Raw genomic sequence first — 14,415 nt, 5'->3', positions numbered from 1 at the left:
ACACTGTTTATACCAATTTTAGTTTTTATTATAATTACTAATTTAATTTCATACTATATAAAATAAAAATATGATTACAGACAAAATTTTTTGTTTTATATCGAAACGAAGATCTGATATAAATGCAATGCTGAAACTGCTATAGAATTATATCTTTTTTGCTATAGAATTACCTATAAGGAAAATCATTATAGAAGATTTAAGGATTGTAAAAATCTAGAAGGGTTTTATACTCAGATTGCATTCTAAGTGTCTTTTGAGTTTTTATTCCACTTAACAGAAACTGCAAATGGAAATCATTAGATGGTTTATTACGGAATGTGATTTACGCAAGACTGACTTTGTAGAACCTCAGATCCACATTCGAACAAATGGTATTAGATGGGCCTATAAGGGAAGATTGACCAATTCTATTGTATTTATAAGTTAGGTTAAAATATTCAAAATTCTGTGTATCATTTTTATGACACTTCATCTTTCGGTTAATATGTAGCTGTCACTCCTGGCAGAAGCACTCCTGTTGCACATATTGGACTGCTTAACTTCCTGATTATAAGCATTCAATCATTTCATGGCCCCTCTTGAAAGGCAAACACACACCTGGCTTCCAAGATTCTTCAAGATATGGAAGTGGCAACATGGCAACAGCCTTTTTTTTTTTTTTTTTTTTTTTTTTTTTTTTGCCATATGTCTCCACCTTCTCTATGTTCCAGGCTCATGGACTGGAACACATCAAATGTTTTCTTACCTCAATTTCTTTACATAGAGTTACACCTGCTTGCCCTGCTCTGTCCATCTCTTTAGTGACCAGTTCATTTTTGTACTCCTCAGATCTTTGCTTAAATACATCTTCTTTTCTAGGCTTTCCCTGACCATCAGATCTAAAATTCCTTATTCTAGCTCATGATAACTTTAGTTTTCGTTCATTGAATTTATAACAATTTCCAAAAAAATGTGTACTTGTGGATTTGTTTTTTAATGATTCTACCATTAAACTCTAAGCTCTAGTAATGACTTGATCTGTTTAACTCGTTCCTAGAACACTAAGGCCTGGCCAAAAATGAGGGGGACTTAGTTTTGTTTGTTTATTAAACAAATGGATGAAGAATCAACTATGAGGACAAAATTAATGTCATATGTGAATCTGATGGTATGGAAAGTTTTCTTCCTGCGATTATCGAGATTATCTATAGTTATTTTCAAGTGTAAAGTAAGAGTGAAAGGTGACACATACCAGTTGTTTTTCATTAATTCCTGTATCTGTGCCTCTAATGTGATTGTTCAGCTTTTCATGACAATTCTCTCGCCTTACTATAATGTACGCTTAGTGATCACATAGATTCCTTCTATCTTGTTCACTGCCATTCCTCAAACGGTATCTGGCACACAGTAGGTGCTATATAATTATGCTTTTATTGAAGGACCACCACTGGACAACAATATCTATTTTTAGAGTTAATTATGATTTCAGGATTATTTCCAGTTGTTCTGGCTAAAATTGAAAAGCATTACGCAGAAGGAATTAGCAGAAATGGGCTGGTTATTTACCCATTTCCCTTTTCTTCCTGCACAGAAAGAATTCCTTCTGCAGCTTCCTTAAAATTAGGTGCAGCAAATGATTCAGATAGGGACAGTGGTTTTGAGTGAAACATTTTCCAAGCCTGGCCCATAAAAGCCCTCCTTTCAAAAGTCCTCTATTGTCTTGAGCCCGGGCCACTGAGTGACCAAGTGGACTAGAACCTCTCTCCAAATGTTAACCCGTGCTGTCTGCTAGGTGACAGAACTGATTCTTTTTTTTTATTTTTAATGTTTATTTATCTTTGAGAGACAGAGAGAGACAGAGCATGAGTGGGGGAGAAGCAGAGAGAGAGACACAGAATCCAAAGCAGGCTCCAGACTCTGAGCTGTCGGCACAGAGCCCGATGCGGGGCTCAAACCCACAAACCGTGAGATCCTGACCTGAGCCGAAGTTGGACACCTAACCAACTGAGCCACCCAGGCACCCCAAGGGAAGAACTAATTCTTAGTTGTTGTCAGACCACTGTTGTTCTGGGGTTGTTTGTGCCAGTACTCAACCCACTCTGACTCATACAAGGGGTATTCCACAGTGCATATGAAGATGATATTTATATATTTCTGACCATCACAGGTTTTTCTAAAAGTTTGAAGCAAGTTCTAAATAAAGTATAAAACGCTTATGGCCAGCCAATGAAGGGCAATACGTGAAATCCTGAAAACTCTACTGATAATACAGTCAAACTTTGAGATCTCCTTGTAACTAGGATGCATAAAGTTCTAAGAGATAGTTTCCAGTACAAATCGTATGCCATCTTCATGTGTCCCATGCTGGTGACATCAAAAAGCTGGAATCCCCGCCCCCCCATCCTTTCAATATTCCAACTGGTCTGCTTCTTATATATTCAGGAATAGCTTGAGATAGATCATTCATTTCATTTTATTGTTTTTTTGGATCCACCGAGACAGGAGAATACACATTGCTAAGTAGAAGGTGGCCTTGCTGAGGGACAGCCAAAGCTTGAACTCTGATTGCTCTGATTCCGATCCTGAGTGTTGAGCCTTTGGCTTGCTGGGGCAGAAGCAAATATTTCAGGGAGGGATTTTCTCCGTTCTTCCTACCCCGCCTTCCCATGTTTTACTCACTGAAAGAGGCTCCAAGTCAAACGGACAAAGACCCTTCTAAAGTGACCTCACTCAAAATCCACCTTGTTTAGTTAGTTCTGTTCTACTTCAAAATCACAAATATATTCGATATATTCTTTTATTAGGTCCTAAACTTGGCATTTCAAATTTAGTACTTAAATACATCTAGCAATTACCTATGTAATGTGAGGTAGACTTCTAACAAAATTTTCTTTCCTTAGGAAGCTAATTTTTGAACATTAAGTGATTTGCAATCTGAACTATACAATCTGTCATTTCGCCAATGAGTCTTTGTGCCATGTCTATACTGAGTGTCATTATATGTCCCTCTACCTCTCTGATTCATCCATCTTTTCATTTCACAGCACCATTCTATTATCATTTCCAGGCCACTTGCAGTATGTCTAATTTGGTCAAACAGTTCTCCATCTTTTCTTTGTATTGAAATTGACTTACTTTGGGATATATAGTTTAAAATAGGTTTTTCGAATTTGTCATAAATCCAGCGCTAATCTTCATTAGTTACAGATAAATGTATAAATTAATTCGCATATTATATTAAGCTATCTCATCTAAGAATAGGAAATGTCTCTGTTCTTTTTTTTTTTTAAGTTTTTTTTATTTATTTTTGAACAGAGTGAGACAGAGCATGAACGGGGGAGGGTCAGAGAGAGAGGGAGACACAGAATCAAAGCAGGCTCCAGGCTCCGAGCCATCAGCCCAGAGCCTGACGCGGGGCTCGAACTCACGGACCGCGAGATCGTGACCTGGCTGAAGTCGGACGCTTAACCGACTGAGCCACCCAGGCGCCCCAAAATGTCTCTGTTCTGATCCCTCATGTCTTTGTAGAGAGTTTTAACATTTTCTATACATAGGTCTTGTATATACTTTATTAATTATTAGATGTTTTCTGTTTTTTACTGCTGTTTTTGTAAATTCATTGATTATTACTGATATAATGGAGTATTAGTGAATATATATATTAGAGAGAGAAAAAACAAACATGAGTGGGGGAGAGGGGCAGGAGGAGAGAAAGAGAGAGAGAGAGTGAGAGACAGTGAGAGAGAGAGAGGGAAGAGAGAGAGAGAGAGAGAGAGAGAGAGAGAGAGAGAGAGAGAGAGAGAATATCTTAAACAGGCTCCACTCAGCAGGGGGCCTGGCACAGGCCTACAACCTACAACCCTGGGATCATGACCTGAGCCAAAATCAACAGTTGGATGCTCAACCGACTAAGCCACGCAGACAGCTTATACTTTGAATATTTAAGTTGGTTTTCAGTTTGGCAACTTTGCTACTCTCCCATATTTAGTTCTAATATATTTTCAATTGGGATATTACATTTTGTGTTTATGTTTTTTTTTTATTTGTTTGTTTTTCTGGTCTTTTTCATTCTACATTGTTTATTTGTAATTCTCTCCACTGTAATTTTATAAAATCAATTTTGCAATAGAACTGATTAATTCTTTTCAATTATCCAGTATTTTGTTGTGCCAGCATTCTATATATATATTTTTTTCCTGTTGTTGTTAATCTTTGCTATATTTCCCATCTTATTTTTATTAGTTTCCTTTCTCATTTCTTTTGGTTTTAGCTATTTCTCCTTTCCCAGCACCTTGAGTTTTGTATTTAATATGTCTGTTTCTGGATACCAGGGTTTCTCAACCTCAGCACTACTGACATTTTGAGCTATGTAATTCTTTCTTGTGTGTCTGGGGGCTTGTTTTGTGCACTGGGAGTGCTTAGCAGCATTCTTAGCCTCTACCCGCTAGCTGCCAATAGCCATCCCCTCTCATTCATGACAATCAAATGTGTGTGCAAACATTGCCAAGTGTCTCCTGTGGTGGGAAAAAATTATATGCTTTTGAGGGCCACTGGAAACTGACCAAAAGCATATAAAAACTGAGAAGTGTTTATCCAAGAAAAACTACTTAAGCTCAGATAAGAGCAGTGGCAATCGGTCATGATTCAGCTTTGGAATACTCCCCTATCCTCCAGCTCCATCAGTGTTCTACTTCTAAAGTGTGAGCAAGCCATGAAAGCAAGCAACTTTACTGGCAGGGGAACTGAGTGGATTTGGAGTGGAAGATAGAAAAACTCCATGACCCAAAGAGTTATCTAAAACAAGAGTAATCTCAGTAGCAAGTGGGTAAGGAAGGCCAGTGTCCCAGCTGGCTTGAGTTTGCAAAACTGATTAAGGCAAACAACTAAGGAGCCAGCTAACAGGAAATTCAACAGGAGACCTGAGGAATGAGATAGCCATAATGGGCCTTGATTGGCTGTCTGAAAGGCTGTATGCACGTGCAAGGCTGCAAACATGTTCAGGAAAGACCAAAAAGGGCCCTAGTTGAATATACATCCTTGACTAGTGAGAATTTTTATGCATGGGCAAAAGAGACAGAAGTAGGGATGGCAGATATTAAAAGCTGAAGTAGGATTAAAAATTGCCTGAAGTGTATGTGTGTTCCTCAGCGAACACACAGATCCAATGGCAAAGGGGTGAAGATTTATTGCCACAAACTTACTGAGCACAAACTCTGATCAATCATGCTGACACAGAGGTGATCTCCAGGAAGCCAGGATTAAAATAAACACAAGAATTAAAAAGAGAAAACAAAACAAAACTGAGTCATCAGCAGCCATACACCATACACCACAGGAGAGAAATGCTCCCCATGGTAAGTGTGGGCAAGTCACTAAACAAACACAGGAACAACTATAACCACTGTGAGCAGATCCAAATCCAAACTTACTACAATAAATTGTATATAATATCCAGTTACCAGCAAAAAATTAGAAGACATGCAGAGGAAGAGCAAAATGTGGCACATGTTTTGGGAAAAATAGTCTTGGATGTGGTCAAGATGTTATTAAATTCTCTGATGAGCACCAGATGTTGAACTTAGCAGAAAATGACTTCACAACAGCTATTTTAAACATGTCAAAGGAACTAAAGTAAACTATATTTAAAGAATAAAGGAAAGCATAACAACAATGACTCTTCAAATAAAAAATACCAATTAGAAATGGAGAAATTATAAAAGGAGAAACAAATGGAAATTCTGGAGTTAAAAACTACATTAACCAAAACAAACAAAAAATACACTTAAGGAACTCAAGAGAATGGCATTATTCATAACATCCAAAGAATCAAAACAATCTAAATGCCTCTCAACTGGTGAATGACTAAACAATATGTGGCATGCCCACACAATGGGATACTACTCAGCAATAAAATGGAATACAGTATTCATGCAGTTCAGATGGGTGAACTTCAAAGATATTATGTGAAGTGAAACAAGCCAGATGCAAAGGACTACATATTGTATGATTTCTTTTATATGAAATATCTATATACAGAAAAATTAGTTGTTTAGAGTTAGGGGAAGAAGCCAGAATTGACTACAAATGGGCATGAAGCTTCTTGTTTAGGTAATGAAAATCTTGTAAAATTGGATGAATTTAGTAAAATCATAGTTCACTTAAAATGTGTGAATTAGGTTGTGTGTAAGTTACATGCCCATAAAACTGTTAAAAACATTATTATGCATACTTCATATCAAATATAAGTAGGACTTTTTGGATCAAATGCATTACACTTTTGTTGCAAATAATAATACTGTAATAGTATTATTAATGATTGTATATTTACCTTTCATTATGTACCATTGTTTGAGGCTCTTTAAATGTATAACGACATTATTTGTAACAATGAGAGTACAGATAAATAAATAGACACTCAGAAAAAATATCGCTAAAGGAACCTTGCTCAGGTAGCTTAACTTCCTAAATTCACGGATTCAATCAATGAATTCTATAATCTACGAGAGCAGTGTGTGTGGGTGCTTGTGTGTGTGTGTGTGTGTGTGTGTGTGTGTGCAGGCACATGAGACAGTATGTAGCATGACATGAGATTAATATTAAACAGTGTATGTTAAATGAAATGTAATGTACATAATATATCTTAAGAATTAATAATTACCAAGTAACATATATGTATGTATAAAATCACTATTAAAAATATTAATTCCTTAGGGATTAGAATTACAATGATATTTTACTTTCCATCTAAGATTTTTCAAGAAATTAAGTAAAAAGTTAGCCTTTTGACGTTTTAACCACTTGAGAATGATAGTAGCATTTTTCTTAGACTTCAGACCTAAGCGTAAAAACCTAATAGGTTATAATATTTTGATACATAACTCAAAGTAAGATAAAATTTGATGCATCATCTTCACATTTTAACTGTGGAGCTTCAGTCTATATTCAAAAACATAACTATCTTACAAACCATTCTACCCTTTATTTTAGTAACCCAAATAGTCAGATCAACTGGGGAAAACAAAAAGTTTCTTTCCTTTGTTTAACACATGAAAAATTTATCTATTGCTGATTCTTTGACTTTGAATAAATTCGTAAGTTTTATTATAGCCCATTAAAAGAGGTGTTTTGCTGACACAGAGATAAAATAAATTATTTATAATCAGTAAATCTTCACAGTGTAAGAGTTTATACACAGTGATTATTCCAGACTGGTAAAAAAGAACATTTAACGCAAAATCTTACCACGCCAATGGAAAAGTAATTATTGATGATACTGTAAGGCACTGGGTCTCCCTTCTCATCTTTGTCATTAGGTATGACTTCAAACTTCCACCTGTCCAACATGATTTCTGTGCTGTTTTCAATGTCTTTTAGGATTTTCATCAGATTCTCACCTTCATAACCTAATGAAACAAAAATTATCTTGAGAAAAAAAAAATAACCAAATAACAAAAGCTGTATTTATGTGTGTCTGAGTGTGTGCATGTGGATACATCACTCTAAAGCTAAACAATGCATTTTAAAGCAAAGTCTAATACAAGATGAAGAATTAACTGTAATCGTTAAGCTCATAAAAATATTTTACCTTTAGCTTTAACTTGCAACTCACATTCCTCTCCTGGGTGCCAATTCTCAGTATAGTCCAAGAACAAATGAATATCTCCACTGCTTATCCCCTCAAAACTATATCATTGAATTCAGAATGAAATTAATGCCTGCTTTAACTCTCTTTCAGACAGGCAACAGCCTTGACCCAGTTGCTGAAGTAAAAATCCTGGATGCAATTTTAGACTTGACCCTTTACAATCCTCCTTTATCTTCACACTTTGCCCTCTACTGATATGGAACAACTTTCAGTTTAAGTAGAGGAAGGTCCTTCTCTTTCTCATTTTGTGCACTATATTGCCTTATTCTATATACCCAGAGTACCCTTTTCTTTTGGTTGCCTTGCTTCTGCTCCCTTTGCAGGTTTTATATTTGATAGCGCTTCTTTCCAGAGGCCACCCTCCCAAAATAAATGGCTTCTATACAGTGCCACAGCACACAGCTCTCCAAACTAGTGGCACCTTAGAACCACTACATTGCATTATAGTTATTTGCATTGTTCTCACTGCGAGTGTCCTTTACCAGGTCTTCCCGGGAGCAGATGCTCAACAAGTCTTGTTTTAATGAGTCTACTGCAGATAGTCAACATGGCCTGAAACTACAATTATTGCCTACTATGATATTTTCTCTTAAATGTATTTGTATCTATATAACCTTATAGTTCAGACATCCTAATCCCGGTTGTGTAATTTAATATTTGCTGTTAACCTCCCTAAATAGCGTCCTCCTCCTAAGTAAAAACTTAGATTTATTGTGAGAATTAAATGAGAAAATGCATACAAGGTCTTAGTATATGAGGCATAAGAATAGGAATTTCTCAACTGTATAATACTACTAATGATAATAGAATTAGAAATATTGTATTAAGTTAAATAATATCTCCCTCTCTAACTCTGCACACACATACACACACACATTCTTGAGAGTATATTTTGAATTGAAACAAGATTTTCATAGATTTTCTGTGTCCAACTTTGGTCTATATTTTAATAATGTATTCATTGAACAAGTAACTGCCTGAGGCTATGAGGCCTGATCAGAGGTGTTCGCACATATAACATTGGAATTAACTGGATTAAAAGAAAGAAGAATAGGCACTGTAATATGCCAATATTCTTTAAAAATAAATAAGTGTAATTATGGTGTATTTGTTGAATTAACTATTAGAAGGTAAGACAGACAGAAACTAGGAATGCCTATTTCAGCGCCTACCATCACATTTTTCTTACACAGGTAAAATAATTATGTACTAATTAATACATACAGCAAAGAGTACAACAAACAATGATTAGACACATAGAAACATTAGAAGTATCACATATTATTTTCGTAGATGTTACATCATATTTTTGCAGTAAAATTCAAAAACTTTGAATATATATAATAATTTGCATGCAATTGTACTCAGACATTTGGCAGGCTCCCACAATGTGCAGATTATAATAAGAGCCAACTATCTCTGGTTAGTCTTCCTCACGATGGGGACTTTAAGGAACATTCCCAAGCAGCTGCAAAAACTCCTTTTGTTTCGGGGAACTTCCCTATCTTCTCTGGCCCAACATGGACTGCCCATTTCCACTTGTTGGTGGAAAAAAAAAAAAAAATCCACATCTGCTCATCTAGTCAAGCTGACTGGTTTTAGGACCAGGAGACCTCTTTTTGTCTGCCCTATGGGCTTTTATCTGCCTCTGGACTTCTTACCAAAGCTCATCCCTTCAGCCTTGCCCTCCCTCTGCCTGTTTCCGCACCACCTTGGGTGCCGCCTAGAAACTGGTTCCTATACCATCCCCAGGGCCTCAGGCACCACCAGCTCCTCCTCCCACGCTCTGGTCAAGGGGCAGCAAGTAGCCACTCATTTCAGATTTTCCCACAGGTGCCCCAGGGAAAAAGTAACAATGGGGAACAAATTAATTGACTTTTAAATAGGCACAGATGGAACATATTTGGTATTTAAACAAATTTAAGTTTGTTGGTTTCATTAAGATATGCACATCTTTAGGGTCATCAGCATTAAATATATAAAAATTTGTCTTCTTAGGTTTACTAAAGGTCAAATAAGTTCATGCTATCTCTGTTGCAATTTGTTTGTTTCAAAATGTTCTTGGGTGATTGTTAAGATGGCTTTCAGGGTCTTTGATAACCTGAACCTTTGAAGTTTTGCTTGGATGATAAACTGGGTTAAATTCACTGGACATTTAGGACTTTTCTAAATCAGGTGGAATGCTAAAGCACTGCTAACTAAACATAAGTTTATGTTTTCGACTTTTTTTTTTTATTGTTTATTTATTTTTGAGAGAGAGAGACAGAGCATGAGCAGGGATCATCCGAGAGAGAGAGGGAGACACAGATTCTGGTGCAGGCTCCCAGCTCTGAGCTGTCAGTACAGACGTGGGGCTGAAAGCCACAAACCGCCAGATCATTGACCTGAACCAAAGTCAGACATTGGTTCTGAGCCAATCAACTGAGCCACCCAGGTGCCCCTATGCTTTTGACTTACAGCAGAAAAACTAAGGATATTTGGGTCTGTTGGAAAACATGCTGTGCTTAATTGATTCATAAGTTTGCCATCTAAGGAATTCTGATGTAACAATTCACAATTGGTTAGTGCTTAGTTTTCACTGGAGACTAAGGTTTCTAACCATTAAAATTCTGCTTAATGTAGTTAACACTGGTACAAATAAGGAAATAAGTAAGCAAGGAAATAAGTAAAAGCAAATATGTTTGTAGAAAAGTAGATGTTTAAGATATAAGGAAAGGAAATACATTTTTGTTGACAGTAAAAAAAAAAAAAAAAAAAAAAAAAAAGGAATTTTGTCCTAAACAAGACTGGTAGTTTGAAGAGAAATGGCTTGGGACAAAATCTGAATGCAAAGGAAAATTGTAGAAGGTTCGTGCAGGGAAATCTTTGGAAAGGAATTTTATGTGTGGTCAGGGAGACTAAGATTAAAATGAATAGATTTTATTTATTTATTTTTTTATTTTTTTTAAAAAATTTTTTTTTTAACGTTTATTTATTTTTGAGACAGAGAGAGACGGAGCATGAATGGGGGAGGGTCAGAGAGAGGGAAACACAGAATCTGAAACAGGCTCCAGGCTCCGAGCTATCAGCACAGAGCCCGACGCGGGGCTTGAACTCACCAACCGCGAGATCATGACCTGAGCCGAAGTCGGCCGCCCAACCGACTGAGCCACCCAGGTGCCCCTAAAATGAATAGATTTTAAAAGTACCCTGGTATAAGATTAAAATTCCCCCTCCTTTGAGCCAAAGGCTGGGAAAATGGTGGCAATACCCTCATTGCTGGCCTCCAAATACTCTACATTTGTGTTTCTGCAAGGCAGATGAATATGGCCTGTGCCATATGAGGGATGGATGGATGGCTATGATATATAGAGGGTTTTTATTGAGATACATGGGAGCCATTTTGCTACACTTAACCCAGTGTCTGCCAATGTGCAACAACCTCTATATTGTAAAATGGATACCCACATGGCTGGAATGTATTTATGTGGGCAATGCTGGAAAAGGCAGGGGAATAGACCTCAATTTTGACGCTTTTAGCCCCCCTCAATGGCCAATTTTATCCTTACAAAAAAGGTTTTTCACCAGCCTTTTGACATGTATTTGTAAAGAGGAACAGTTTTTATTATGATCAATACATAAATTACTGTACAGCCAAAAATAAAATTAGCACATCCTCTACATCCAGGGAAGTCTTGCTTGGTCACAGCTGATATCCCCAAAGTCCCACAGGTGGGAAATGGAGGGGTGTGAGGAATCAGGAAGACAAGGTCATTCTTGGAGGTAGGGTCAAGTGCGAGTAAAAGTGACTACTGCCAGCACCTCACAAGACTGACAGGGCTTTTGGCTGCCAGTTGCATAGCCAGGCTAAGTACAGTGGTTAGGAGATAAGGTTTCTTCTGGCCAGAAATAGGAAATTGAGATAAGGGATGCCTATTCCTCCTTTTTCCTGTAGAAATTGGAATTCTATAGGCAATTGGCAATTCCCCAACCAAGGCCAATCCTCCTTTGGATGCATTATCACAAATTGGGATAATTTTGATCCACATACCCTGAAAGAAAAGAGACTCGTTTTCTTTTGCACCAAGTCTTGGCCCCAGTACAAATTAGAGGAGGAAAACAGGTCACCAGAGGAAAATACCAATTATGATACTATCCTCCAATTGGACTGTTTTACAAATGTGAGGAGGAATTGAGGAGAAGTCCCCTATGTTCAGTGTTTTGGGGGCCTTAAGAGAGAATTGAGTTATGTATAAGGTCCATTCTGGCCTGTTGGCAATGCTTTCCAAGAGTTCATAAGAACCTTTGCCTGTACCCAAAGCAGACCTAGAAAAGGAGAAAGGGAAGTCTTCCATCTCAGCCTCTTCCTCCTCAGGTCCTCGATCTGTACATTCAGACTTAAAAACATACACTTCTGCTCCCTTCTGCCCATGTTATCCAGGCCCTCCCCATAATGCAACAGGCATATTTCCCCTACAAGAAGCTCAAGTGCTGGAAGGGAGGACACAAGGAGGCACCACTGTGATAAGATTACAAGTACTTTTTTCATTACAAGATTTAAGACAGATAAAAGGAGATCTAGGTAAATTTTCTGATGATCCAGATAGACATATAGGGGCTTTTTAGAATATTCTGGAAAGATACAATGCTTTTGCTGATTCAGACTCTTAATGAGACAGAGAAACATAGGGTTCTGGCAGCAGCTGAGAGATATGGGGACTCATAAAGCAACTCATTAATTATCATGGGACTAGAGGTCCTATAGGGAACCAGAAAGGACCCAGGCAGTCTTGCTCCAAGATCCTAATTGGGCCTATGACCATCTCATTGAGGAATGGATGGCCTTTGTTTTTGGAAAAATTAATGAGGTCCCAAGTTAAACCTTTAAATTATGCTAAATTAGCCACTATTACACAAAAACAAGATGAAAACCTGGTGGCCTTCCTGGAAAGGTTGAGGTTAAATATATGGGTATCTCCCTAACACCCCCCAAAGCTGCGAGGATCCTAAAGGACAAATTTGTCACTCAACCAGCCTCAGATATTTGGAGAAAGCTGCAAAAAGCTGGCTGTTGGCCTGGAAGGGACCCTGGAGGAGTTCTTTGGAGCTGTCAAATGGGTACATTACAACTGAGATCATGAGGAGAGTAAGGAACAGAAAAGGAGGCTTAAGAAAAAATCTGAGGCCTTGGTTGTGGCTTTCCACACTATGTCAGACTGGATTTCCCTAGGTCCGGAACCAAGTGCCATTTACTTGTCCATTCGGGGCACTGGGAGTCTGAATGCCTTCAGGGACCTCTGTCTATGAGGGCTTGAATAACCAATGTCCCTGAAAGAGAGTGATATAGTCCAAGGCTCTTTAAAATGGCTCCACAAAACCAACTAGCTATCCTAAACCCAAAGCCTCTGATAACTCTGGATATACAAGGTAAACCAGTTGATTTCCTTCCTGACACTGGAACCATCTTTTCTGTCTTCCTTTCCACTCCCGGCCAACTATCTGAACACTGCATAATGATGAGAGGCATCTCTGAAAAATTTTTCTCTCAGCTACCAGGGTGCATATGCGAGACTTGATTTTTTCATATTCTATTTTTTTTTTAATGTTTATCTATTTTGAAGGAGAAAGAGTGGGTGAGCAGGGGAGAGGCAGAGAGAGAGGGAGACAGAATCTGAAGTGGGCTCCAGGCTCTGAGCTGTCAGCACAGAGCCTGATGCAGGGCTCGAACTCACAAATTGTGAGATCATGACCTGAGCTGAAGTTGGACACCCAACTAACTGAGCCACCCAGGCATCCTAAATTTTTTCATATTCTTTTTTGATAATGCCAGAGAGCTCCACTCCCTTGCTAGAAAGAGATATTATGACCAAATTAGGGACTATAGTGCTACTAGCTCCAGGATAGATACACAATTGCCTAAACTAACAGCAATCTGGATATCAAAGAACAATCTTTCCTTGAGGTAAATTTAAATACCCCTCATGGAGTTGTTCCTATGGAAACTGGATAGCCAGAAGAAGATCTGAGGATTGAGAACCATAAACTAGTTCAGGTACTTAATTATTCTAACTAATGATATCCCAGGATCCAAATAAGTATGGAGGAAGGAAGAAAACTACAGTCAAATTGGTTTAAAAAATGACCAGACATGTGAGGAATTTCTTGGATGGCTACAATGGGTCTTTCCTTCCTATGGTTAGGCCTCCTCCTTAAGAGGCATTGCATTTTGCCAAGAAGCATAAAATACCTAGGAATAAATCTAACCAAAGATGTAAAAGATCTGTATGCTGAAAACTATAGAAAGCTTATGAAGGTAATTGAAGAAGATATAAAGAAATGGAAAGACATTCCCTGCTCATGGATTGGAAGAATAAATACTGTCAAAATGTCAATACTACCCAAAGCTATCTACACATTCAATGCAATCCCAATCAAAATTGCACCAGCATTCTTCTTGAAACTAGAACAAGCAATCCTAAAATTCATATGGAACCACAAAAGGCCCCGAATAGCCAAAGTAATTTTGAAGAAGACCAAAGCAGGAGGCATCACAACCCCAGACTTTAGCCTCTACGACAAAGCTGTCATCATCAAGACAGCATGGTATTGGCACAAAACCAGACACATAGACCAATGGAATAGAATAGAAACCCCAGAACTAGACCCACAAACGTATGGCCAACTCATCTTTGACAAAGCAGGAAAGAACATCCAATGGAAAAAAGACAGTCTCTTTAACAAATGGTGCTGGGAGAACTGGACAGCAACATGCAGAAGGTTGAAACTAGACCACTTTCTCACACCATTCA

The 14,415-nt window shown here is 37.9% G+C and overlaps 1 protein-coding gene across 16 annotated transcripts in view; it reads right to left on the bottom strand.

Moving 5' to 3' along the window:
• Nucleotides 1–14,415, bottom strand: part of DGKB (diacylglycerol kinase beta) — a 790,801-nt gene that overhangs the window by 415,337 nt on the left and 361,049 nt on the right. For all 16 annotated transcript variants that reach the window (XM_058724931.1, XM_058724935.1, XM_058724929.1 and 13 more), the window contains one exon: nucleotides 7,225–7,385. In XM_058724931.1, coding sequence (XP_058580914.1) covers nucleotides 7,225–7,385 — 161 coding nt within the window. The remainder of the gene's footprint in view (nucleotides 1–7,224; nucleotides 7,386–14,415) is intronic.

Source organism: Neofelis nebulosa, chromosome 4, assembly GCF_028018385.1.
Source record: "Neofelis nebulosa isolate mNeoNeb1 chromosome 4, mNeoNeb1.pri, whole genome shotgun sequence".
In the NCBI taxonomy this organism is placed as follows: domain Eukaryota; kingdom Metazoa; phylum Chordata; class Mammalia; order Carnivora; family Felidae; genus Neofelis; species Neofelis nebulosa.
The sequence above is the reverse complement of the archived record's forward strand: the minus strand, read 5'-3'. Positions and strand labels throughout refer to the sequence as shown.